The sequence below is a fragment of the Boleophthalmus pectinirostris genome, unplaced genomic scaffold (genome assembly GCF_026225935.1).
Source record: "Boleophthalmus pectinirostris isolate CB_2022bp ecotype Guang Dong unplaced genomic scaffold, ASM2622593v1 HiC_scaffold_21, whole genome shotgun sequence".
In the NCBI taxonomy this organism is placed as follows: Eukaryota; Metazoa; Chordata; class Actinopteri; order Gobiiformes; family Gobiidae; genus Boleophthalmus; species Boleophthalmus pectinirostris.
In genome coordinates, this window is record NW_026571175.1 from 6,517,196 (window position 1) to 6,544,695 (window position 27,500).

Genomic DNA, 27,500 nt, shown 5'->3' on the forward strand with positions numbered 1-27,500 from the left:
CGTCAGAACAGTCCAAATATATCAGTAAGTCTTTCTCTTTGTCTTGATTTTTTTCTTAAAGTACATTTTCAGAGGCTCCATTTTGTTTTCAGTCTTGTGTTTTACAGAGAGTTGTTGTTGTTCAGAGTCTAAAGTGCAGTTTTCGGTGTCAGACGGTGAAAATGTGGAACCAGGGCGCCAGATTGGGAGAAATTACTCAACTTTTGTGAGTGGCAGAGGTAAACGAAGGAGCTCTTTCACCGACTCTGAGCCATCCAGGATCAAATGGTCCTGATGGAGGCTGCACGCCGCCGCGAAAGCACAAATAATGAAGGAACGAGAGAAGGGAGAAAAGGAGGGAGAGAGACAGAGAGACAAATAATGACTGGAGGGAGAGAAGAAGAGAAGCAGAGAGAGAGAGAAGACAAAGACTGAACATGGAGAAGGAAGAAAAGGAGAGAGAGGAAGACACATAAGACATAATGACATAATGACTGAGGGGAGAAGAAGAGAGAGAAAGAGAAACAGAGAGAGTGAAATAATGACTAAAGGGAAAGAAGAGAGAGAGAGAGACAAATAATGACTGAAAGAAAAGAAAGTTGATAGAGAGAAACAGAGAGCGAGACAAGCAGCGACTAAAGGGAGAGAAAAAGAGAAAAATGGAGAGAGAGAAACAAATAATGACTGAAACGAAAGGGGAGAGAGAGAAATAATAATGGAAGGAGGAGAAGAAAAGAGAGAAAGCGAGGGGAAATAGAGAGAGAGAGACAAATAATAACTGAAGGGAAGGACAGAGAGAGAGAGAGATACAGATAGGAAGAGAGAGAGAGAATGACTGAAAGGAGAGAAGAATAGAGACAGAGATAGAGAGAGAGAAACAAATAATGACTGAAATGAGAGAAGAGGAGATAGAGAAAGAGAGAGGGACAGAGAAAGAGAGACAAATCATGACTGAAGTGAGAGAAGAGAGAGAGAGAAATAGAGACATAACTGAAGGGAAGGTCAGAGAGAGAGAGATAAGATAGAGGGATATTGAGAGAAATAATGACTGAAAGGAGAGAAGAAGAGAGAGAGGGATAGAGAGAGAGACAAATGACTGAAGAGAAAGCAAGAGGGAGAGAAAGAGACAAATAATGACTGAAAGGAGAGAAGTAGAGCTAAAGAAAGAGAGAGGGATAGAGAAAGAGAGACAAAAATAATAACTGAAGAGAGAGACAAATACTCATTGAAGGGAGAGAAGGAGAGAGAGAAAAAGAGGGATAGAGAGAGACAAATAATGACTGAACAGAGAGAAGAAGAGAGAGAGAAAGAGAGGGGCAGAGAGAGAGAAAGACAAATAATGACTGAAGGGAGAGAAGAGAAGGAAAGAGAGAGAAATAGAGAGAGAGTGAAATAAAGACTGAAGGAAGGGAAGAGAGATAGAGAGAAACAGAGAGAGAGAAATAATGACGGAGAGAAGAAGAGAGAGAAATAGAGAGAGAAAATAATGACTGAAAGAAAAGAAGAGAGAGAAAGAGAAACAGAGAGAGAGAGAGAGTGAAATACTGACTAAAGGGAAAGAAGAGAAAGAGAAGATAGAGAGAAACAGAAAGCAGGACAAGCAATGTCTAAAGGGAGAGAAAAAGAGACAGAAATAGAGAGAGACAAATAATGACTGAAAGGAAAGAAGAGAGAGATAAAGAGAAATAGAGAGAGAGACAAATAATGATGGAAGGAAGAGAGAGAAAGAGAGGGGAAATAGAGAGAGACAGATAATAACTGAAAGGAAGGACAAAGTAAGAGATGGAGATAGGGAGAGAGAGAGCGAAATAATGACTGAAGGGAGAAAAGAAGTGAGAGAAAAAGAGTGAGAGACAAATAATAATTGAAGGTAGAGACAGAGAGAAGGATAGAGAGAGAAAGAGCTAGAGAAAGGGATAGAGAGAGAGGGACAAATAAGAGGAGAGAGAGGGATAGCAAGGCAGACTGAAGAGAGAGAGAGAGAGAGAGTGAAGGGGGATAGAGAGATAGAGACAATTAGTGACTGAAAAGAGTGAAGGAGAGCTAAAGAAAGAGAGAGAGGTATAGGGAAAGAGAGAAACAATAATGACTGAAGGAGAAGAAGGAAAGAGAGCAACGACAAGGACAATAAAAGGGAAAGAGAGAAGAAGGAACGAAAGATAAGCAAGACAGAGGGAAGGAGAGAGACAGGGAGGCCAACGAGGGAAAAGGAGACGAAGGGGAGGAGAGATGGAGAAGAAGAGAGGAGAGAGGGAATGGTAAGGGGGGGGAGAGAGAGCGATGGGGATGTACAGAGATGGAAGAGAAGAGAGAGAGAGAGAGAGAAGAGGAAAGACGAGTATAAATAGTCAGAGAAGAAAGAAGAAAGAGAAAGAGAGGAGGAGGCAAAGATTGAGGGAAAGAGAGAGAGATTAAGATGAGTATAATTTATTGCTTTAAAGACATGTTTGGAAAAATAGGGCAGATGGTTTTTGACTTTGAAAAGATTTTTAGTCATAAATCAGGGGAGCTGCTCTTTTTTTTTTTTTTTTTTTTCTTTTGTTGTTTTTGATTGGAGCTTTCAATACAAAATCAGTCTATTTTTACAGCCGTTTGCGCTTAAAGAAGAGATATTATGCAAATGTACCTTTTTTTTTTAAAGCTTTCTACCGTGTTATAATGTTGTTTCCTCATCAAAAACATGCTTTGAGATGTCATTCATGTTTGGGTAATTTAGCGATCTCTCCACGGCCCTATTATCAGTAAGTCAACCATGCTCCCACGCGACAAATCTCCATAAATATACAAAAACGTGACGCAAAACAATATACTACCACTTCACAAAGCTGATGAATGTGCAGGAGTGTCATTAGCGGGATGAAGGAGAGGGATAGCGGGTCTGAAGGGGGACTAACTTAGCGCAGTGAGCAAAGGGAGCAGAGACTCAGAGCACCAAAAATGAAACTGAAACTAATTTAACATTTTAATACGTTGTTTTTGGTGAATATAGCACTTTGAAAGCAATAAAAGGTAACATGGACTCCATTCTCTCAAGCTCTCTCTCGCTCGTCTGTAAATTCTGATCTGACTGTTGCCTTTAAACGTTTACTGTGACGGGACAGTCGGCTTCCACATACACAGCAGCAAAAAAAAAACAAAAAAAAAAACAAAAAAAAAAAAAACTTGTACTAACTCCCACACTTTTCTAACATTACTGACTGATTGTACTATACATGTATTGTGCTGCTGTGGATGTACTGTATTGATTGTGTGTAATTGTTTTTGATTATTTTGTTGAATTTTGTTGTTCATCTTGTTGTATTCTCTGATTATCTTTGAACTCTGTTTTATTTATTTATTATTATTATTATTATTATTATTATTATTATTATTTTGGCAACACTTTATAATAACTACACATTATTAAGCCTTAATAAAGCATGAACAAAGACTTAATTAATAATGATTCACTCTTAGTAAATGCTTAATAAAGTATAATTAGTCTTCACTTTAGAAAAGCTCTCAAAAAGACTTAACTAACAGATAACAGCTGCCTGAATTATCATTGCATTGTATTATTAATAAATCATTCTCTCATAGTTTACTAATGATTAATAAATGCTCAAATGGTTAGTTCATGAGTAATTAAGTATGAAATAATTATGAGTAACTATTTACAGCACAGGCAAATTAAGTGCAAGTGCTAATTCAGGTAGTAATTAAGTAGTTACTAAGCGTGAATCATTATTAATTAAGTCTTTGTTCATGCTTTATTAAGGCTAAATAAGGTGTAGTGATTATAAAGTGTTACCTTTATTATTATTATTTTATTATTTTTCAAATTTGTTTTATTATGTGTCAAACAGTCAAGCGTGAGTGAGTGTGTGACTGAGTGTGTGTTTGTGGTTGTGTTGATTTTGTTGTTTTGATGCTTATTTGAATGTATGTTTTCTACTGTCTGCCCTACTGTATCTGTCTTTTGTCGTTGTATTTATAAGGACCCCCTCGAAAACAAGATGGCGAGACATCTCAAGGGGCTTATCCTCCAAACAAATAAATTCAAATTCAAAATTGTGTTTGACTCTTGACATTTTAGAGGATAATAATTAGGGTTGTCCCTGTAGCAATAGGAATTGCTTGTATGTTCTTTAGTTCCTACCCGGACTGATTTAAGTGTTGCACACTGTGAGAAATGTGTGTACTGTGTTGTCAAGGCAGTTGTTGAATAAAAGTTCCCCGTGAGCAGGGTAATGCTCAACTGTCAAAAAAAAAAAAAAAAAAGGAAAAAGGTGAACAGAAGATTAAGTTAGATAAATAATAGTTATGTTAAACAATAAGCTGAAGCCATATTGGTTACACTGTTCAGTAACAAAATATGTGATGTTGAAAAGGAAAAAAAAAAAATAATAATGTTAATGCACTGAGAACTTTAATTGAATGTCTGTTTAGCACTATACACTGAGATATGCAATACAACAAAGAACATTTATTTTGTTGAACTATTTACAAAGAATGTTTTCATTATTTTAAAAGAAAAGGGATGTAGCAATAGGAATTTCTTGTATGTTCTTTAGTTCCTACCCAGACTGATTTAAGTGTTGCACACTGTGAGAAATGTGTGTACTGTGTTGTCAAGGCAGTTGTTGAATAAAAGTTCCCCGTGAGCAGGGGTAATGCTCAACTGTCCAGTTTGTAGAGTCATTTGGAGACAGAACAAGCTGAAACAGTCCCGATCTGATCCCGTGACTGCGGATTCGATCCAGACTCAGCCGTTATATAATATACATATATAACACACAGTGCACACAGGACACAACAGTTTTGTTTTTGTTTTTATTTTAACTGAGGCGCGGGATTTGCACAGGGGATGTCCAATAAGTGCGGCTGTCTGTCCCAGTGCCTGTTGTACCAGTGGCACACTCGCACTGGGACTTTTGGACCGTGCCGTGGCCCATGTTCACACCTGCGCGGCCGATGACGTCATCACGACTCTGTTTATTTGCATGTTGTGCAACAGATCTGGCACTGTTGGCGGGGGGTGGGTCCCGCGGCATGAAGTGTCTATTGAGCGGTGGGCCCAATGTTGCGGTGAGCTCCGCTGTGGGTTTGTGGATGTGGTGGTGCAGGGGAGTGTGGGCGGCCAGGGGACAGAGGCTGTGGGGCTTCTGTCATCTCGATTTTATTTCGTAAGATTTATTTTTATTTGGATTTCATAGACGAGCCTAAATGTTTTAAATGCAATGCACATGCCTGCATATAATATCAAATCTACAAAGTGTAGATTGTGCAGAGTCGAGTCTCAGGTCTGATCTGATTCTGGTCTGGTTCCTGTTTTGTCCAGTTCATTAAGTTTACTAAGTTACACATTCCAAGATCAGACTGTGAAAAGTCAAGATTTTCAACAATGATGGTGAATGGTTAGAAAAGTTTTGGACATTTGATTTTTCACGCTAAGTTCAGCCCAAATACTACACATGAAATCAATACAATCTGATCCCCCATACATTCCAGATCTTATTCTTTGCTCTTAGTTCATTTCATAATGTTTTATAGAAGTACCAGATCGGGACTCGGTATTGGCAAATACTCAAAATCAAATGACTCGGACTCAGGGGCAAAAAAATGTGATCGGGCCATCCCTAATAATAATACTGATGAATTTGTTAAGTGTACATTTTCGAGCATTGTTTCATAAAGACGGGGTCGTGATCAATCGGTGTATCATTTGTTCATTCGTTTTTCAATATAAAACCAAAAATAAGAAAACGAAAAAACAACAGTTTTCTTCGTTATTTGTCTCCAAAACCAAAATGAAAAAACGGATAATGATTCGTTTTTTCAGTTTTCGATTTTGTGTTTAAATGAAGAATGGAAAAAACGGATAACGACCGTTTCCCGTTTACGTGACTTCCGTGACTGCGATGCCGGACTTTTGCACCGCATACGGACTGAATCAGGACTGATCCAGGTCCGAGACCAGACCGAGACCAGGGCGGGACCAGAGCGGGACCAGACCGGGACCAGACCGGGACCAGGGTGGACTCCGAGCTTTGACTCCGAGCCTCCACGGGGTCCGAGCCTCAGCTTCGAGCTCCGGCCCTGTCGTGGGCTCTGAGCCTCCGGTCTGGTCCCGGTCTGGTCCTGGTCTTGTCTCGGTCTCGGTCTCAGGCCCGCTCTGGTCCCGGTCTGGTCCCAGTCTCAGTAGCGCTTTGGTCCCGGTCTGGTCCCGGACCTGGTCCATTTGAACCAAAAGCTCTTAGTTCGATTCATTTTCATTGGTGTGAATGCGTCAGTTGGAGACTTTGCACCACCTCGGAACCAGCCGCGGTTCTTGAGCGCGGAGGACCAGAGCAGCTCTGTCCCGGTCTCAGTCCGCGTCTGGTCTGGTCTCGGTCTGGTCTCGGACCTGGATCCGTCCTGATTCAGTCCGTATGCGGTGCAAAAAGTCCTGGCATCGCAGTCACGGAAGTCACGTAAACGGGAAACGGCCGTTATCCGTTTTTTTTCCATTCTTCATTTAAACACAAAATCGAAAAACTGAAAAAACGAATCGTTATCCATTTTTTCATTTTGGTTTTGGAGACAAATAACGAAGAAAACTGTTGTTTTTTCATTTTCTTATTTTTGGTTTTATATTGAAAAACGAATGAACGAATGATACACGGATTGTGATCCTCAGGTGGGTCTCAAGAGATTTTTTTTGGGTCGCCTTGTCACGATCTGCACGTAGATCTACAAAATACAGCTGTGATCTGTGACCTTATCGCCATTCTGGATCAGCATTTCTTCAGAATATCCTGTCCTCAGTAGGTCCAATATTTTTATGCATATTCCTTTCACTACTACGTATATGTGTGAATTTCTGGGCTCACAAAAATGAAGTCAAAGTGCAGAAAAAGACTGAATGCTGCGTCTGATGTACATGTATTGATCTCCTGCACCCGGACTGGAACAAAAACTCAGACAGGCCCAATTATCTTATTAGAAATGTTAAATGTCAAGACATGTTTTGTATCATTTCTAATCTTTTTGTAATGTTTTTATTGACTGCTTTGTTTCAGTATTGCTGGTTCAATTGAATGTTGAAAAGAAAAAGAAATGGGCCACATTTAATGTCCAAATAGGGGACTTATGGATCCGTTTATTGCTGCTTCAATGACTGTTTTACAATTTTTAAAACTTGAGTAATACTAAATACTCATTAATGTACAGTAATGGTCAAATCCACTTTTATTTTGTGGTTTAAGAATAATGTCTATTGACTTGGGTAGCGAGGGCTTGTGACTTTTAAAATATATGTCCCCAGAAAAAAAAAAAAGTTTGGGAAACACTGTTTTAGAGGAAGCTGAATGAATGAATTGGATAGTGGTTATTTTAAGGAGACACTGTTACTGATGAAATGTTGTTGTTAGAGTTGGTCTAATGTATTTCTTTCTTTAATGTATTTTGTGCCTGCCCAAGGACTGAAGATGGAAAGGAGCTCGGAGCTAAATCTGGCACAGAGCGTCTTTTCTTTCTGAGATTAATGTTTTCTGTGCACTGCCCTTGCATTAAAAAGATAAATAAAATCATAAATACATTCACGCTTACGTCACAAAACTGGAAGATGTTTGGAAACATCTTTTGGGCTCTGCTGGCGATATGAATTCAGAAAACTCCGAAAATGACACAGTTTTCTTCATCTAGATGTCATTGTACTCTTTCTTTTTTCCTATATAAATTTGTGTATTATCATTTGTTTAACTTAATAAAAAATAAATAAAAAATAGGTCATTGCAGCGTTCCATTATGTTCGGCAGATCAAAAGTCAAAGATGCGATAGTGCAGGGGTGCTCACACTTTTTCAGCATGTGAGCTACTTACAAAATGACCAAGTCAAAATGATCTACCTAATACAAAGCCAAGCAAACTGCACTGAAACACTCAGTGCCCCTTTTTTGGATGCTCACCCACATTTTGAGAACCCCTTCTTTAAGAGAACTTCCTCTGGCACTTTACACAAAACTATGAAAAAAGTTTTAAAGTTCCAAACTGGAGTTGCATTCTTTTCTGGTTTTGCAGTGATATTTACCAGCCTCTGCACGTTTACCAAACCAAACGCACATCGTGACAAACACAGATGCATTTGTGCACTTTTGTTAGACAAACTTCAGCCAAATGTGGCAGTAGGTCTGTTCTGTAGATCCGCTCTATGCTGTAGACCTGCTTTGTGCCAACACTGGAACACAAATTTAGACTGGTTTTTGCTTCACGTTTGGTCTTGCTCTTCTAATCAGCCGCACTGTGGGAGGGGCTTGTGTTCGCTGTACGCAGGAAGGAGCGAGAGCGTGAAAAGGCGAGGGGCGGCGTGCTGACGTGAGGCAGATGGACAGGTAGGATGTTTAGGAAGTTGAACCTGCCCTGTGATGCACGCTGGTACACGAGGGCACACGCTGTCGCAGACGAGCCGTGCATAGGGAGCGTGTGTGTTTGTGATGTGCCGTAGAGTCTCCGCGGGTTTCAAATGAGCGCACAGGCTGCACTGAGACGCCCCACACGCTCCTGCACCCGCTACAAGTTTATTACCAACAGCAGCGGCCGTAATGAAATATGATCACACTTGTTGAGTGTCAGACCTCGAGTGAGAGACGAGACCGAGTCCAAACGCGAGTCCAAGATGAGTACTAAGACACGGCGATCTACCCACACGACCTTGGCGATCGACTGGTAGATCGCAATCGACGTATTAGGCAGATCAAAAGTCAAAGATGCGATTAGAGTCCCGTCCTCCGTGGAAAGCTCTGGCAGGTTATGAAGACACCGGAAGTCGTCATTCACATGTTTCCAACGTTTTCCATACTCCTTCTCTAATGTATTTTCTCATACTTGACTTCATTAAGTACAGCTTTAATCAAGACAAAGTGCTGCTAATTACACATGGAACAATTAATCAGAATAATCGTACCCAGTCGAATATTAAAACAGTTATTTTAATCATCGTTATCTGGATTATACTGACTCTAAATATACTTGCCAAAAAACCTTTTATAACCAAGACAGCAGCGTTAATACATCAAAATGTCAAATATTCTCTACCCAGAAGTCTGTAGTAAGCATAATTTTGTCTGTCTCTGGTGACAAATGTTTTGAAAATGTCAATATAGAACAGAAATAGATAGAAAATCCGCTGACTTGTCTGCTGCGAAAAGAATCGTTATGAAACCCACAAGTCTGTTCACATCACACTGTTTTCTGGTCTGTGTTATGTTTTCTCATCACAAACATATATGGAGTTTTGTTTCATTCACACATGTTTGACACACAAGTCCTTCTCTCAGGCAGAAAACACTTTTTTTTTTCCAGCTTTTGATGTCATGTGGTAATACAGGAAGTGCTCCATTGTGTTTTGAAACTAGAATCGTTTGGATGATTCTAGTGAAACCCTGGAATTGCCCATCTCTACTAAACTGAAGTTAAAAGGTACTTGTTCATTTGAAAACTACCTCTTCATGACATCACAAGGTGGAACAGAGCATTTTGAGCTTTGGAGATGTAGACAGGTAAGTTTTTGAGTCTTGCCCTTGTACAGATTATATACACAGCGCTTGAGGTCGAAGTATGTTTACTGTGCACTGTCTGCAATTATAAAGTGTTTTATTGTCTGAGAATCAATAAAAACACTGGTCTTTGAGAATTGCAAAAGTAAAATCATCACGGTGAATAATTTGGTGGCCAAACCGATTTGTCAAAGCCTGAATCCGTCAGATCTCAGAAGCTCAGAGGCTGGGTCTGGTTAATACTTGGATGGAGACCACTGGGAGAATCAGGTGCCACAGGGGGGCGCCAGTCACAAAAACTGTTGTTGTGTCCTTCGGCAAGAAACTTCACCCTCATTGCCAAGTATAAAAGTGGTGTGTGCGTGAGTGATGTTGGTAATCAAAGGGACCGATGGCGCTGAATGGCATGGCAGCCGCTCTTCTGTCAGTCTACCCCAGGGCAGCTATGGAGTGAATGAATAATAAACTATAAAGTGTCTTTGTGACAAATGTGTGTGAAAAGTGCTATATAAATAAAATACTTACTTAGGATGCTCTGAATGCATAAGGTATCGTATTTTTCGGATTATAAGGTGCACTTAAAATCCTTTAATTTTCTCAAAAATCAACAGTGCCCCTTATAATCCAGTGCACCTTATGTATTAATTCTGGTGGTGCTTACTGACCTCAAACTGATTTTATGTGGTACATGGTGCTCAAAATCTGTCAAAATGTTTTAGTACGACTTTGGTAAGCTACGAAAACTGCACCGCTTTATGGATTGTTGGAGCATTAAGGCTACCAGAGTCAAGAGACTTGCAAAATGAGTCCAACAGAAGCTGACCGCATCAGTGCACAAGGAAAGAGCTGTTTTTTTCAGAGCTTATAGTTTATTCAAATTGAGCCATGTGATTTTAAGTTTAATTTCTGTAAAACATAAACAAATGTGCACAAAGCTGCATTAAACCCATTATTACTCAATGAATATTTGAGTCTTCCTCGTAGTAAATAAAAAATCCACCCACATTCACATTCATAATACACATTCACCAAGACAGGGAGGCAACACTGGGCGAGTTACGCTACGATCTGCCATTGGATCGTTGAATGCCTGGGCTAAGGGATCTCAAGGTCTCAAGTGCCGTCCGAGCTTTTGCGAAGGCCAGAATCATCACTGAACAGATAAGTAACAGCAACGAGACTCTAGAGGGATCTGGGCTTCATGCCGAATCGGCCAACTGTTAAACTCAGACACTGAAGACAGATAGACTGATAGATTTGTGGAAGTGGAATGAACTGAAAAAGTGAGTGTACTGTTTTGTGTTTCAACTGAGAGTTATTGTGAATGAGTTGAATAAAGTTTGACTTATCTGACTGTTTTGTTTTGCTTGATGCGCCTTATAATCCAGTGTGCCTTATGTATGAAAACAGACGCGAGAATTCAACATCAGTGATATTGTGCCTTATAGTCCTGTGCGTCTTTTTAAGGATTTGCGTGTGATGTGGCAGTCACGTGACTTAATGTTTTGGCAGCCATACAGGAGGTCAAGGTTGGAGTTGATCGGGAAGGTGGTATTCAGTTACTACAATATAATCATGGACACTTTAAAGAGCGCAGACAACATAAAACTGTCCGAAATTGCCAGCTCATTAGATCAGCCGTCATTAGAAAGATATAAAGCGAAAGTCATTCTCCTGGGTTGTGGACAGTGTTGGGGAGTAACAGATTACATGTACCGGAGTTACGTAATCAGAGTACAAATTATGAGTAACTGTATTCGGTTACAGTTACTGTTTCAGTGAGAGGTAATTGGATTACAGTTACTTTGTTGAAATAAATGGATTACACTGAGGTATTTTCCTGTTTTCACATTTTGGACTATTCCCTTTTTTTTTTTTTTTTTTTTTTTTTTTTTTCTCGGTCATTCCACTCATTGCCGGACACTAAACCAGGTCCAAACCAGGTCTAAACCCAAGTCCAATCCAGTTCTGAACCTGGTCTCAACCAGGTCTAAAACCAGGTCTAAAACCAGGTCTAAACCAGGACTAAAGCAGGACTAAAACCAGGTCTAAACTAGGTCTAAACCAGGACTAAACCAGGACTAAAACCAGGTCTAAACTAGGTCTAAACCAGGACTAAAGCAGGACTAAAACCAGGTCTAAACTAGGTCTAAACCAGGACTAAAGCAGGACTAAAACCAGGTCTAAACTAGGTCTAAACTAGGTCTAAACCAAGCCTAAATCAGGTATAAAACAGGATTTAACAGGACTAAACCATGCTGTGCGAACCATGTCTCCTCCTCTTCTATCAATAATATTTTTAATACAGTTAAGTAAAGACTGGGCTTCTTTATTTTCTTTTAGCAGACAAAACATCTTATGTGAAGATTTCCTCGTCTTTGCTACTCGACAGCAAATCAAGTAATCCAAAGTATTCAGATTACGTTACTCACTTGAAGTAATTTAATGGATTACGTTACAAACTACATTTTGGTGTAAGTAATCTGTAATCTGTAGGGGAATACATTTTAAAAGTCACCTTCCCAACACTGGTTGTGGAATAGATCCCTACAGCGCCCTCCAACGCTCGCTCTGTGCCCAACCTCCAATATCCAGATATTTATAACTACTTAAGTCATTTGACATCGTCCTACACCAACCAATAACTGAAAATTGATAAGGGTTCAAAGGCATATAAATATTTTTTAGTAGGATGTGTGAGATCTTTGTTGATCATCAAGACATCACTTCTGTTTCTGATAACAGCCAGGATTAGGGTTAGTAGAATGGGGGTCAAAATCAGAACGTAGCGATCCCGGGCGGTGGAAATTCAGGGGGAGATTCCGTGCCGGCGAAAGTGAAAACCACATAGCTCATCCTTCTTATTTTATTGCACACAAATACTACACATTGGTCCAGATAGATAGTTTTACCTCCAATATGGCGGCATCAACAACAGGTCACGTGCTTTTGTGACGTAGACGCAAAACCTTAATAGTCAAGCAAGTGAGGAATATAACTTTAAACCGCTGCATACTTTTTCAAATGAACTAGCTTTTCACGTTTTAGGAGGTAAAAATCAGATACGGCTCCTTTAACTGCAAAAGTTTGTATCGTTTTATTGATCTAGATTTGTCTCTCATTTCTTCCAGACTTACTTTTCAATGTGGACTTTGGTGTGAAACTAAAAAGCACCAGTTCGGAGCTGTAGAGTTTGTGTTTTCGGCACAAATGAATCCAGCCTTCACCTCGCTGAGACTAAACGAGAAGGCGACGCTTCTGCAGAGGTAATATGAGCTACACTCTGTTCCAGTCTGGATGAAAGCTGTTTATTTCCACTTTTATTTTCCATCATTTTTACATTTGTGATTTTGGGTTTCTCATCAGAGGTGGTGTTTGAGTGGGTGTAGGTGCGTGTAGCTCAGGTGCAGGGTCGGGTTCGAAGCGGTTTTATTTCTGTTCTTTAGTGAGATATGGCCGTCGGGGACCAGAGGGGACGGAGAATGATGTTTGACTGATGTGTCCTCTGCTACAGCTGGGGTCTGACCGTATATGACTGTATATATGACTGTAAAAATAAATCAACATTTCTAACCTGCTAGACGATGCATTACAAATTGGAAGTGAGCATGGACGCGCTTCTGGCTCCATCCACTCTGGCTGTGAGCCTCATTTTTACCTGGTCCCCGAAGGTTTGACCAGGTTTTGCATTCACCCTGTGTGTCTGTGTGTCTGTCCACCCGCGATAATTCTGCCATTTATGGACCGATTGTCACCAAATTTGGTACGTGGGTCAAGCCCCCGTGCCCAATGCTGCAAAAAAAGGTGACGATCCGAGGTTCATTTGAGGTCACGCGGGTCAATTGAAAGGTCACGCCATTATAAAGGACAGGCAGTTTTGGAAAATTCTGAACCATCTGCGGCCTAAAATATTCACCCAGTCATCACACAAGTTGGCACACACATAACCGGGGTACACTGGATGTTACAGGTTGAAACTGGTCAAGGTCAAATATGTGTTTTTGGTCATAACTCCACGAAGGATCGAGCTCGAGCAACAGGAGTGTCTCAAAATCTCAGAAAATACATGATCTATTTATCCAGTCGACAAACTGAATTTTCTCCTCACCATGAATTCTACCTGGACGACTGAGGGATTCTTCACACATTATCTATTTAAAATTCTATGCATTTGTATAGTAAAATATTAATAGTTTTTGAGATAATCACTAATTATAACAGTTCTTTTCTCTTTCAGTGTAGCCATTAAAATTCTAATTGGAACGAAAATAACTTCCATCTCTTCTTTTTCTGGTGATACAAAGAAAAATGATATTTTGGTTCCACACTAGTAAACACAGACATTCTCATGTGTGACCAATATCACACAAATGTTCATGGGCCTGTACACATACACACATTACATTGTGGATATAATGATCATGTAATATGGGCTGGACTCCTCATAAACTGCTTCTGTGGTGATGAACTGACCCCATCGATGCCTCACGGGGACCAGGTTGCTCTCTCTGATTGCGCTTGTTTTGGTCATAAAATGTCCATCTTAATCCACTCTGTGTAATCCTGGTGTTTTTATTTCACCATTTTGTACGCAAATCAAGATATAAACTTTTAATATGAGACTAATCAGGTGTCTTTTTTTCCCCAAGGTCAGTGTATCTACATCTCCAAAGGTCAAACTGCTCTGTTCCAGCTACTTTTTACCTTTTGTTTAGTGCAGATTGGATATTCAAGGGCTGAAATGATCCAAATGATTCTAGTGAAGGTGTATGAACATTAAAATCACAGTGGAGCACTTCCTGTATTACCACATGACATCACAAGGTAGAACAGTGATTTCAGTTTGAGAAAATAACTAATCTGTGAGTGAAACAAACCAAAACTGTGGGGTATGTTTTTGAGGAGGAAACATTACAACATGGATCAGAAAATGTATTGAGGTAAACATATATCCATAAATGCAGTACAGGTTTTTCTATTTAGACACCAGACTTGGTCCTTTTGCGTTGTCCTCATATTGTGGAAATGACAAGTCTCCTCTTAATAAAAGCGAGCAGAGGTGTTTAAAGTGCAGTGAGTGGAGTGGGCTCTGGCAGAGGGCCCTGGTTTACACTGTAGCTCTTGTAGCTGACATGTTTCTCACAGCAGCCTCCTGAGCAGCTCTGTTTAGTCCTGTTCACTCACACTGTCTGTGTCTATGTCTCTGGGAAAACCAGCACTGGATAACTACAAACTGCACTAAATAGTTTTACATTGATGTGACATTGTGATATTCTGTGCCATTTATACTGTAAACCCAAATGTTCAAAGTAATTAAATAGATTAAGTTGTGTATACTCAAAGTTCTACTACCATAATTATGTCAGGTTGCTGTAACATGTTCTTCTTTTTGAGTAATTTTATCTAATATTATTTGATTAATTATTGTGGGTATAAGGGAGTGTAACTTAAAAACAAAGATGAGGTACAACTTAGTAGAATTAAGTAATTAAACACTTAGAATAACAAAGTCTTGTTATGTCTATTATTTCAAATGGGGATGATTTAAACATAAACTTAATTTATATAGTACATGCTAAAATACAATACAATTTCAAAGCATTTCACCAAATAAGTACTAAAATCTATCATAATAAATAAATTGCAATCACACAACATAAAAATCTGATCGAGGCAAACGGTCTGAAATGCACATGTGACGAAATGCATTATTTTATTTTTTGGTATTATTATTAGTGTATTTATATATATGTATATTATTTATTCCTATTTTAGACCTACTGCTTGGCGGCTACAAGGATCAATTTTTATTTGAAGTGAATCCCTCAGACTCTCCAAAGCAGAAGGTGGCACTAATGCACATCCTATGAGTTTCTAGCCTAGAATTACATACTGAGAAAAAAAAGGACAGAAAAGTTTGAACGTGCAGAACCTTTCAATGTTCTCTGGTACAGTCAAGACTCTGATCCAGAGCAGAGATCTTTGCAGCTGCAACATTTGGACCTGAGACCTGTGAGTGCAAAGTGTTGCTACCTACATCATTTTCATGGGGACACATGCACACACACTCACACACTCACACACACACTAACTACACAAACTATTAGCACACTGCAACACACACACAGACTTACTCACTTTCACTACATTAGGCCTCTCTGGTCAGTTGTTCAGGATGTCAATGACTTTTGACTATTATATTAGTTAAACCCAAGTCATGTTTTAAGTAAACAAACCAAATGAAATTAACAAGTGTGTACTTAATAATAACTAATAAACATTTGATTTTGGTTAACATAAAATGGTGTGGTTGTGTATTTATTTTCTGTGAACTTGGTTTGAACATTCCCAATTATCATAATCATATTAAATGAAAATAATTGAGTTGACATAACAGAAAACTATTAGTCAAATATTTAAGTTGAGCTAAATGAGCATGTTTAATTCAACTGTTATCAAAAAGTACAAGTGGCAAACCTTTAAAGTTCTGGAAGATTGTGACTTTTAAGTTCATCAACTTAAAATAATTGAGGGAACTGATTGCCTCATTGTGTGTTTTTTTGTTTGTTTGTTTGTTTGTTTTTCATTTTTGAGTTCTGGTAACTTATTTGGGTTTACAGTTTATGCATGGGGTTCAGAATGATGAGAAATTATGACAGTTGCCATAGTGATTAACAATTTAAAACAAAATTACATCCTCAAAATGTTGCATATCACAGAGAGCTGAAGTGTGTAGTTAAAAGTTGAGGTGTGTTTTTGCTCATGGTTTATGGTTAATGTCTCTGTCACTCTACACCTTCACTAGAATCATTTGGATCATTTGAGTGATGGAATTGCCAATCTCTACTGAACAAAAGGTAAAATAAGCTGTTAACTTGAGAACGACCTCTGCATGACATCACAAGGTGGAACAGAGCGACATTTTGAGCTTTGGAGATGTAGACAGAGTAAGAATGAATGAAACACAACACAACTCCAGGTCTGTTTGTGATGAGGAAACATTCTAACATGGCTTAAAGCTCACAAGATTCCATTTCACTCCACGGTGGTGTAGACGCTTCTATTTTTCATTTATTACTTATTCAATTTCAGGCATTTTCATTGCCAGTAAAAATACTTGGCTTGGGGGCGTCATCTATTTGTCTCCATGGAGATTGCCAAGTTTATGCCATTTTGTGGAATATTTCAGGCGAAACATCGTCTTGGAAAAAAAGGTTTGAACCCTCCAGCCAAAAACTTTGATATTTCAACTTTAAAGGTCCTATATTACTCAAAACTGACTCTTGTGAGCTTTAAGCCATGTTAGAATGTTGCTACCTGCCTCAAAAACATACCCTTCAATTACAAAACCAATGGAAAACTCCCACTGAGCTCGACAAACCTCCATCGGAAATTAGCACATGAACTTGCAGAACATCTTGAACATCTCATTGCTAACAGAGCTAAATTGTTCTCCCCTTCAGCGAGCTATTTCCAGTGACCGATTGTGTGTTAACCAAAGACCCAGGGAAGCTCTGACAAAAGACGCATTATCCAGAACAATTACCCATAATGCATCTGCAGCGGGCGGGGAATTAGCATGTTGGCTTGGCACCGGGGGCGATGCTAAAGATGTTTGTATGTTTGTTATATTGTAAAACACAGCTGTCCGTCGCGCGCTGTGGAGGAGTCGGCGTGATGGCCAATGTCTTTTCTATCTAATGCACTTACGCCATTTACATGCAAATCACACGCATAATAATAAGACCACATTATCATATGAAGGACAAGCTGCTGTACCCACCAGCACATTTTACCAAACGTGAAATTTATCCAAACACTGGGCTGGTTTAATGGATTTAAAACAGATGTTGTTAAATCACAAAATGGTATTTTGTTTATCTTATCTCAGTAAAATAAACACTCAAAGCTCCATAAAGCTGCTCTTCTACTTTTCCGCTGGAAGGACCAACACTGACTTGTTTCCATGGAGAGGTTATTGCTTTGTCTGTAATGTTCCGCAGTATGGCATTTAACATCTAGAGCAGGGGTGCTCAATACGTCGATCGCGATCTACCAGTCGATCGCCAAGGTCGTGTGGGTAGATCGCCGTGTCTCGTCTCAGACTCGTGTTTGGACTCGGTCTTGTCTCTCACTCTCACACAACAAGTGTGATCATATTTCATTACGGCCGCTGCTGTTGGCAATAAACTTGTAGCGGGTGCAGGAGCGTGTGGGGCGTCTCAGTGCAGCCTGTGCGCTCATTTGAAACCCGCGGAGACTCTACGGCACATCACAAACACACACGCTCCCTATGCACGGCTCGTCTGCAACAGCGTGTGCCCTCGTGTACCAGCGTGCATCACAGGGCAGGTTCAACTTCCTAAACATCCTACCTGTCCATCTGCCTCACGTCAGCACGCCGCCCCTCGCCTTTTCACGCTCTCGCTCCTTCCTGCGTACAGCGAACACAAGCCCCTCCCACAGTGCGCTGATTAGAAGAGCAAGACCAAACGTGAAGCAAAAACCAGTCTAAATTTGTGTTAGTGTTGGCACAAAGCAGGTCTACAGCATAGAGCGGATCTACAGAACAGACCTACTGCCACATTTGGCTGAAGTTTGCCTCACAAAAAGTGCACAAATGCATCTGTGTTTGTCACGATGTGCGTTTGGTTTGGTAAATGTGCAGAGGCTGGTAAATATCACTGCAAAACCAGAAAAGAATGAAACTCAAACTTAAAAAACAGGTTTAAAAATCTTCCTTCAGTTTTTTCATAGTTTTGTGTAAAGTGCCAGAGGAAGTTCTCTTAAAGAAGAGGTTCTCAAACTGTGGGTGAGGGTCCAAAAAAGGGGCACAGAGTGTTTCAGTGCAGTTTGCTTGGCTTTGTATTAGGTAGATCATTTTGACTTGGTCATTTTGTAAGTAGCTCACATGCTGAAAAAGTGTGAGCACCCCTGTGCTAGAGTCTTTTCAGTTTCATGAACTTGGTCTGGAGGCATCATCTGCTTGAAGTCATATTTCAGAGATGAGTGTCATGCTTTAAGCCCAGTTTATAGTCATGCGTCGCTGTCGTGAACCCCCTCCACAGAGTGTCTGCATCGACGGACGTGCATCTCTGAAATTTTGTAACTACAAGTTGAACCGACACAGACAGCAAGACATAGCAACGCAGACAATCGGGATTGTGATTGGTCCTCTACATCCGCTCCACATACACAGGGTTGTTGATTGAAAATGTCATTTTACAAAAAAGTCATGGAATTTTGTAAATTCAATGACAGTTTTGGAAAAGTCATGGAATTTTAGTATCTCTTTCACACAACTACAGCGTTCTGTTAAGTTCTCATGAGGCTATTCTGATTATTTCTGAACATCTGCGCATTTTGTTCAAAAGAGATGACAATAATGTACTGACAGTATTTTGAATGTTAAAAAACTATAATACCAAACCATGAGGTGAGTGGAAAAAGGATTAACATTTCATATTTAGCCCTAAAAGTCTCATCAGTTCTACACATGTAGGTGTTGTAAAGTCATGGAAAAGTCACTTTAGATCAGGAGTCTCCAACCAGTAGCTCTCCACCCTCTTCCAAGTAGCTCACCAAAGGATTTCTGAATGTATGTATTGCACTTAACATATGGCTCTTAATCACTGAAATCTGATTACTATTGTAAATGTGTCATGTTGATGTCTAACTTGTGCACTAATAAATGGATCATGGTTTATGTTTAATACACATCTATCTGTACCCCGTCTAAAGGCTCGCTATAGCTCTTCTACTTTCTCAGTTTCTTGCTGCTGCTAAAATGAGCAGCTCTCTGGCATTTTCGTTTTATAAAAGGTAGCTCACCAGAGGAAAAAGGTTGGCGATCCCTGCTTTAGATCATGAAAAAGTCATAGAAAAGTTTTGAAACTTTGTCAGTGAAAAAGAGTGGAAACCCTGATACATTTCTGATACTCCGCTTTCCCACTTCATTTTGTATACACAAACAGCATTTTAAAATCCTAGCCTCCTAGCTTTGTGAATTATTTTGCGGCGCATAGACCTCGACACAGATCCATAAATCAAAAACAACGGCGGCAGTGTGCGTTGAGTCGACGCAGAACTATAAAACGGCCTTTACTGTGGAATATTTCAGACAAAGCATTAACATTTCCATGGAAAAGTCAAGTCTAAGGAGACAAGCAAGTGGAGGATCAGGCCCAGTAATGACAGAGAACAGGTCAACAAATCTGCAATCTGACACTTACAGTTATAGAGACCTGTCCCCTGCTCAATATAAAACTATAAAGGTTTTAGAATGTTCAGATGCTGAGATGAGTGGCACAAAGTAGTAGTAATAGTGCATCTCAGGAATCGTTTCTCCTGATTGGTTATTAGGGCTTTGACTTGAAACAACTCAGCAACTTCAGTTTTATTTGGCCCATAAAGGCGAGAGTGGAGGAGAAGTTTAGGATGCGTCTTTAGAGTCGACCACAAGGGGCACTGTTCACACACAGAGACTCCATTACACTGACAACAGCTCTCCTCTGGCTCCTGCGTCACTTGAACTCCAGTACATAAAGCTCCGTCTCACATCTCATTATGGTCTCCATCTGAACACATGAGACAGATCGGGCCTGTGGAAAAGCAGGACGCTACATGAAACTTTGTGTTGGTGGAGAATGAAAGACCCGGGTCATGTACTGAAGTGGAAAGTTTAATTTATAGTACCACAGTATTACTTTTTGTTTTGACTCGAAGTAAATAGCGTATTGCATCTTGAGCAAATACAGTTTCATTCTGTTGTCCGGCTGGTGGCAAAGTTCAATTTGTAAGTAGGTAAAAGGACGTGTTTGTGGCTATATTATATTATATTGTATTGCACCCGCTGTTCAAAAAAACAATTCAATGATAAATGATCATATTTATAAAAGCACTTTCTATCTCCAGAGGGACCTCAAGAAACCCAAGAAACCAGTGCTCACCCATTCACACATAAAGTAGCATACTCAGACACTGGGAGTGACTGGGGTCAAGTGTCTTGCCCAAGGACACAATGACAATATTCTCCTATGGGAGATGAGATTGCACCTTGCACCAACCAACAGAACAGTGAACGATCACTGTAGTTGAGCTACTAACACCCAAATGCCAGAAGTACTTTTCACTTGTTATAGGCCCTATTTAGACGCCATGCAGATGACGACTTCTGATGAAGGTATCGACACTGGGCATGTGATAAAACCATAGATTCAATAGGCAAGTTTCATTGTTGACAAAAGCGTGCGTTGCATGCTGGGAATTATTTTGGTCGGTGGCAAGAAACACTAATTGAACATGACAGACGGAGCGAGAAAGCACGTAAAGGGTATTGATCCCGGTTATTTATCCACTCTAACAGCAGAGGACCCAAGACAGTTTGACCAGAAATTGGCCATAAGCATCGATGGACGACAAATCAAACTTTTCAACCCCGACAGAGTCTGGACCAAACCAAATTTCTGTTCAGAATTGCCAACTACCTGGACAAATATTCACTTCAGCGATATCCACAGTTACTTGGTGGAAACTCCTGGGCCATTCACAGCAGAAAAGATGAAAACCTCCAAGAGTCTCGATGTGTTGTTGAACTTGTTGGAGTCCACGGTTTGTTAGGATCTTCTACGTTTGCTCTGCGGATGTTTGAAAGCCGTTTAATTCACCGTTAGTTGTTCTTTTCACTCAGAATATACGAAAAAGACATTTTCCTTCTTCTGTGCTTCTATTTGTGCATCTGATAATGCAGCAGGAATTTACCATTATCGGGGATAAATACACGAGGTTACGCACTGTGTTTGACCTCTATCCTGTTTCTTGCCTCCGACCAAAATATTTCCCAGCATGCAACGCGGGCTTTTAATAACAATGACGTCAGCTGAAACTCGCCTATAGCAGCATCTTCACAAGCTGCCAAAGCTTTCCATGGCGGACGGGACTCTAATCACATCTTCCATGTCACTTACAGGCAGCTGGTTGTAACTGTTGATCTGCTGAACACAACGGAATGCTACAGTGACATTTTCCATTTTCTTCTGCTTATCTACTCTCAGATTTCCTTCACCCTGGACACTTCCTCCAGCTTCTCCAGGGGACCGCAAGGCATTCCCAGGCCAACCGAGAGACATAGTCCCTCCAGCGTGTCCTGGGTCTTCTCCTGGGCCTCCTCCTAGTGGGACATGTCCTGAACACCTCCTGAGGGAGGCACACAGGAGGAAGCATCCATGGAGGAGCTGCTTCTGTGTGCCTGAGCTCCTCACCCTGTCTCTAAGGAAACTCATTTCGGCCACTTGTATCTACGATCTTGTCCTTTCCGTCATTACCCAGAGCTAATGACCATAGATGAGGGGAGGAACGTAGGCTGACAGGTAAATCGAGAGCTTTGCCTTCTGGCTCAGCTCTCTCTTCACCACAACAATCCAATATATATATATATTATTATATATATATTATTATTAGATTATTATTATTATTATTATTATTATTATTATTATTATTATTATTATTATTATTATTTTATTTATTTATTAAGTTAGACAAATTGCACAAACTCACATACACAAATGACTGGGCAATTTATAACAACAAAAAGAAAGAATAAAATGACGTCTAGATGAAGAAAACTGGGACATTTTCTTACTTGTCCCAGATTTTGTCAGAGTTACTATCACCAACAGAGCTCAAAGAAGTCATTATCCACATGTGTCCAAACGTGCTCGTAGTGCAGTGTGTGTGTGTGTGTGTGTGTGTGTGTGTGTGTTTGCTCATTTGTGTTTCGATGTTACTGGATGGATAGAATCTATATTGTAACTAGATGTGGCATAAATGACGGCCATACCATCTTAAGACTTAAGCCTGGTTAGTACTTGGATGGGAGACAGTTGCAAAAACCAGGAGCCACAGTGGGGCAGGAGAAACTGTAATTCATACTATTCCCTTAAGCAACACACTTTACCCACCTTACTAATGTACAGTGATGTATGAAGTAGTCCAATTTTGTTACTTAAATAAAAGTACAGATATAAAGTTTTAAAAAATCTACTTCAGCATTTAAGTTTTGTTTAAAAGAATTTACTTACTAATTTATGCATTTCACTCAAGTTTTGATAATTTCTTAAAATGTAGTGTTACTGATCAAAAATTCATAGAAACTGAACAATTTCTTTATTTTTCTTATGAATTTTGTGTATTTATGTTTGTTTACTCAAAGCCAAAGCTTGAATTAAAAAAAAAATAAATAAAAAAGTTAGGATATTACCAAAAACATGGAAAAATAACTCCTAAAATCAAACGGAAAGCAGTTTTTACTTTTCATGTTTCAGTCCTGTTCAAAAATGTAGTGGAGTAGAAAATAAACATACCTGCTTTCAAATGTAGTGAAGTAAAAGTAGAAAGTATCCTCTTTGAAATGTACTCAAGTAAAGTAGAGATACGTAAAAATTCACTACTTGTACTTCATTGTGTTCAACCACTGCTAATTTCTAATGTATCAGTAATTGTTGGCACCGAGTATGGACTGAACAATGCGATGTGAAGTACTTTGTGTATTTTCAAGCGCACTACTGTATATAAATCGTGCTGTGTACATGTCCTCACCATCTCCGACGAGCTGGAGCAGGGCCAGGTCCAGAGGTCTCTTCCAGCGGGAGTTCTTGTGCAGAGCGATGCCATAACCCGTGGTGGCAAACACCTTCCCCGAGCCGATGGTCATCACCTGGAGGAGACGGAAGAACGAAGCGATCAGACGTTGAACCGTGAGAACATCTTTGAGCTTAGAAAATGCTCGTTTGATAATGTTTTGATAACTTTTTTTTTTTAAGTATAAATGACAAATACAGTTTGTGTCTAAAGGTGCACTAGGAGTAACTTTTCTGCTTGTGTCCTTAGAGATGTTTTTGCTTTGCCTCGAATGTTCCACAGTATTTATGTCGACCGGAAAAAAAACACACACTTCAGCTGCTACTGTTTTTTTTGTCATCTCGGTTTGCTGTTACATGTGGGGATGCGTACCGCTGTTCCCCAGTTTGTATGGCCGGGGGAACAGTCCGAACAAATACTTCTGAACCAGCGGGAGCAGCTCCGGTTCAGGTCGAGCCCAGATGAGCTGGAGCGGGGAGGGGTGTTAGGTGCATCGGCCTGAGAAGCGCTTTCCCCGGGGAAGAAACAACAGCACGGAGGACGGACCGTTTGGAACAAGATATAATTAACTAAATGAGATTTGCGCTTCTGTCCGGATGTTTTGCACCACCTCGGTACCAGCCACAGTCCTGGAGCACGGAGGACAGGAGCAGCCACAGCACATTTTCACTTTCGCCGCAGGTCTTGGTCGCCCCTGTTTGGAACCAGCACATGGAGGACGGAGCCTATGGACCTGTTTGACCAACCCGCTTGGAGGACGGCAAAAGACCAAGGAGGGGCTGCGCGTTATGGTGAGTGCTACTGTGTATTTACAGCTGTTACATGGACTCAGAGATTCCGCTCTGAGCTGATGTGCGGTGAAATGTGTAAAGTTCAAGGCCACATGCTGCTGTTTTATGAGTTCATGATGATAACTTGGGATGAGAACAGCTCGTGGTGTTAACGGGGAACCTCGGTACTTTTCGCAATTACATGTGGGTCCGGTCAAGCCGTAACGGAGGGAAACAGGGGCAGATTTTTTACATTCAAATAGTTCTTATTCAGAAACTAGAGGGACTATTGAAATAAGTAAAGTATCAGAATGTAGGAAAGAGTTACACTCCAACGGGGTCAAGTTAAACCTGTGAGATTCTTTCAAGTTGTTGACAAAAAATTTAAAAACTCATGTCGGTAACGGAGGGAATGAAATATGCAGCACTTTTTGGGCAATAAATCCAAACAGTGATAACTCTTGGTTCTCACTTCCATATCCTTAACAAACTGGTTTGAATATTTGCTTCATATAGTTTTCTACCATATGGTACAAGATTAGGTTGAAAAACCTCTTACTTTTTGACTCATGAGATTTTTTATTAAGAAAGGTCATGGTAACGGAGGGAAAAGTAACGGAGGGAAAATTGTGCAAGTGCATGATTTTACATAATTTGTCGCTTTTTTCTTCCAAATACTTTAATATTACTTCAAAATGAAAGGGAACTATTTCTATAAAATATGTCAGTCCTTCCAAGCAATTTTTTTTATCATTTAAAAAAATAAAAAAATAAAATCATGTCCCTTCATCAACAGTTCAAAGATGGAATAACACAAGATATGATGAAATACATCCATTTATTTACATGATTTGCAGGTCTTTGAAATTTGGGAAATAATTTTTGTTCCATGTTTCATACATGGTCTGTTTAAAACATATGGAACTTTAGAACCAAAAATGGTAGAGAAAAAAGGTCAACAGTTTCATAAACTAGAGTACATATGTATCTGTTCAATACATTTTTATATCAGATGCATTAACTTGAATTTTTGGCCTTGCTGTTTACTTCTACTTGACTGGGCCCAGCTGTTACATGGACTAAGAGATTCTGCTCTGGGCTGATGTGCGGTGAATTGTGTAAAGTTCTATGCCACATATTGCTGTTTCATGAGTTCTTGATGATAACTTGGGATGAGGACGACTCACGGTGTTAACGGGGAACCTCGGTACATTTGCAATTACATAGGCACCGGGGAAACAGAGATTTGGGGACACAAACATGATACAAACTTTTTTCGCACATGCACTGAACGACCAGGATTATTTTTTAAGTGGAATAAACATTTACATGATCGTGGAATAAATTAATTCAGCTTTAAAATAGGAAAATAAACCACCCACTTAATTCAGATTTAAATTTAATTCTGAATAATCATTAGGAATTAAATGTTTACTTGGTCTTTTTTAAAACGGAATAATTTTTTTTTTTTTGGAATTAAATAATTTTTGATTGGAATTAAAGCTCTCATGTAAACGGGGCAAATCAGATGTTACAGAAACTAAGTGATGCTACAAAAACTGCAAAACCAACGTGTGCAAAAGTAGTTTTAGAGCCTGAATATAGAATACGACCCAAGACCTTTTATTAAACTCTAGCTCTACCTACACTCCCTGCTTGTTGGCGAAATGATTCATACTTCGTTTTTAATTTCATTACTGTCAATACAAGTGAGTAATGTTTATCCACAGAATCAGAAATCCCTGAATGAAACGCCTGTGTTAATATTGAGCGGAGAAATGAACACAGGTCTTGGTTTTGTTGTTTAATTACTGCAGAGGAGGGAGTGAATGAGGCCATAGGGAGTCCAGACCGCCTACATCTTATTACAAAGACTAGAGCGCTGCAGTGTACCACCACAGCGCACTTTCTCTTATAAATAAATCAGCTCCAACACAGCGGTACATGACAACAGTAAGCAGCTCCACCACCAGGGGGCGATTAAAGAGGAAGCACATGGCTTTGTTTATGCATGAGACGGGTGTTTGGGTTGGATTTAAAGGCGCTGGAACAGATTTTGACTGTCTTGAAAACCTGAAAAAACAGAAGTAGCTCATTTGAAAAGGTTTGGAGTGGTCCAAAGTTATTCCTCTCTTACTTTATACGTTCTGAGCTTTCTAATTATTCACCGCGATGAGTTTACAAGAGCGTTCCATAACTTCTCAGAGTAGTTTTGCCGTCACAGCAGCAAACAGCAAGTAACATGCTAACTGAGCACTTCCTGATTCTCAGACAATAAAATGTTTCAGAATTACATACAGACAGAATGTTACAGGGGCCCGGTCAAGCAGAAGTAAACAGCAAGGCCAAAAATTCAAGTTAATTCATCTGATATAAAAATGTATTGAACAGATACATATGTACTCTAGTTTATGAAACTGTTGACCTTTTTTCTGTACCATTTTTGGTTCTAAAGTTCCATATGTTTTAAACAGACCATGTATGAAACATGGAACAAAAATTATTTCCCAAATTTCAAAGACCTGAAAATCATGTCAATAAATGGATGTATTTCATCATATCTTGTGTTATTCCATCTTTGAACTGTTGATGAAGGGACATGATTTTTATTTTTTTTATGTATTTGAAATGATAAAAATTTACTTGGAAGGACTGACATATTTTATAGAAATAGTTTCCTTTCATTTTGAAGTAATATTAAAGTATTCGGAAGAAAAAAGCGACAAATTATACAAAATCCTGCACCTTCTACTTGCTTGAACAATTTTCCCTCCGTTACTTTTCCCTCCGTTACCATGACCTTTCTTAATAAAAAATGTCATGACTCAAAAAGTAAGAGGTTTTTCAACCTGTGGTCTCTGACCTGGATCAGTCCTGGTTCAGTCTGTACATGGTGCAAAAGTTCGGCATCGCACTCACGGAAGTCACGTAAACGGGAAACGTCCGTTATCTGTTTTTTCCATTCTTCATTTAAACACAAAATCGAAAACTGAAAAAAACAAATCATTATCCCTTTGTTTAATTTTGGTTTTGGAGACAAATAACGAAGAAAACTGTTGTTTTTTCTTGTTCTTATTTTTGGTTTTATATTGAAAAACGAATGAACGAATGATACACAGATTTAAGAGATATATAGAGGGTCTTTTACGGTATTTTCTGATCTATGTTCTTATGTTTTTTCCTCATCACAAACAGACCTGGAGTTTTTTGTGTTTTGTTTCCTTCACACACATTTAACTCACAAACCCTGCAGATTTAGGCTGAGTTCTTCTCTCAAACAGAAAACACTCTTGCACCTTGTGATGTCATGTGGTAATACAGGAAATGCTCCATTGTGTTTTTAAAGCCCATGCACCTTCACTAGAATCATATGGATCATTTCAGTCATGGAATTGCCAATCTTTATTGAACTAAAGGTAAAATGTAGCTGTTAAACTACCACTTCATGACATCACAAGGTGGAACAGAGCATCTGGAGCTTTGAAGATGTACACAGACTAATAATAAAGGGTTAAAAAGTGTCAATATGACCATGACTTTATGTTATTGCACTATAAATATTTGAGAGTGAGTGTGGAAACGTTTGCCTGCATAAGCG

At 39.6% G+C, this 27,500-nt stretch overlaps 1 protein-coding gene across 1 annotated transcript in view; it reads right to left on the bottom strand.

Annotated features, from left to right (window-relative positions):
• Positions 1-27,500, bottom strand: part of grin2da (glutamate receptor, ionotropic, N-methyl D-aspartate 2D, a) — a 414,138-nt gene that overhangs the window by 64,440 nt on the left and 322,198 nt on the right. Inside the window, exon 14 of the mRNA XM_055157602.1 lies at positions 23,091-23,208. Within this exon, the coding sequence (XP_055013577.1) occupies positions 23,091-23,208 (118 nt within the window). The remainder of the gene's footprint in view (positions 1-23,090; positions 23,209-27,500) is intronic.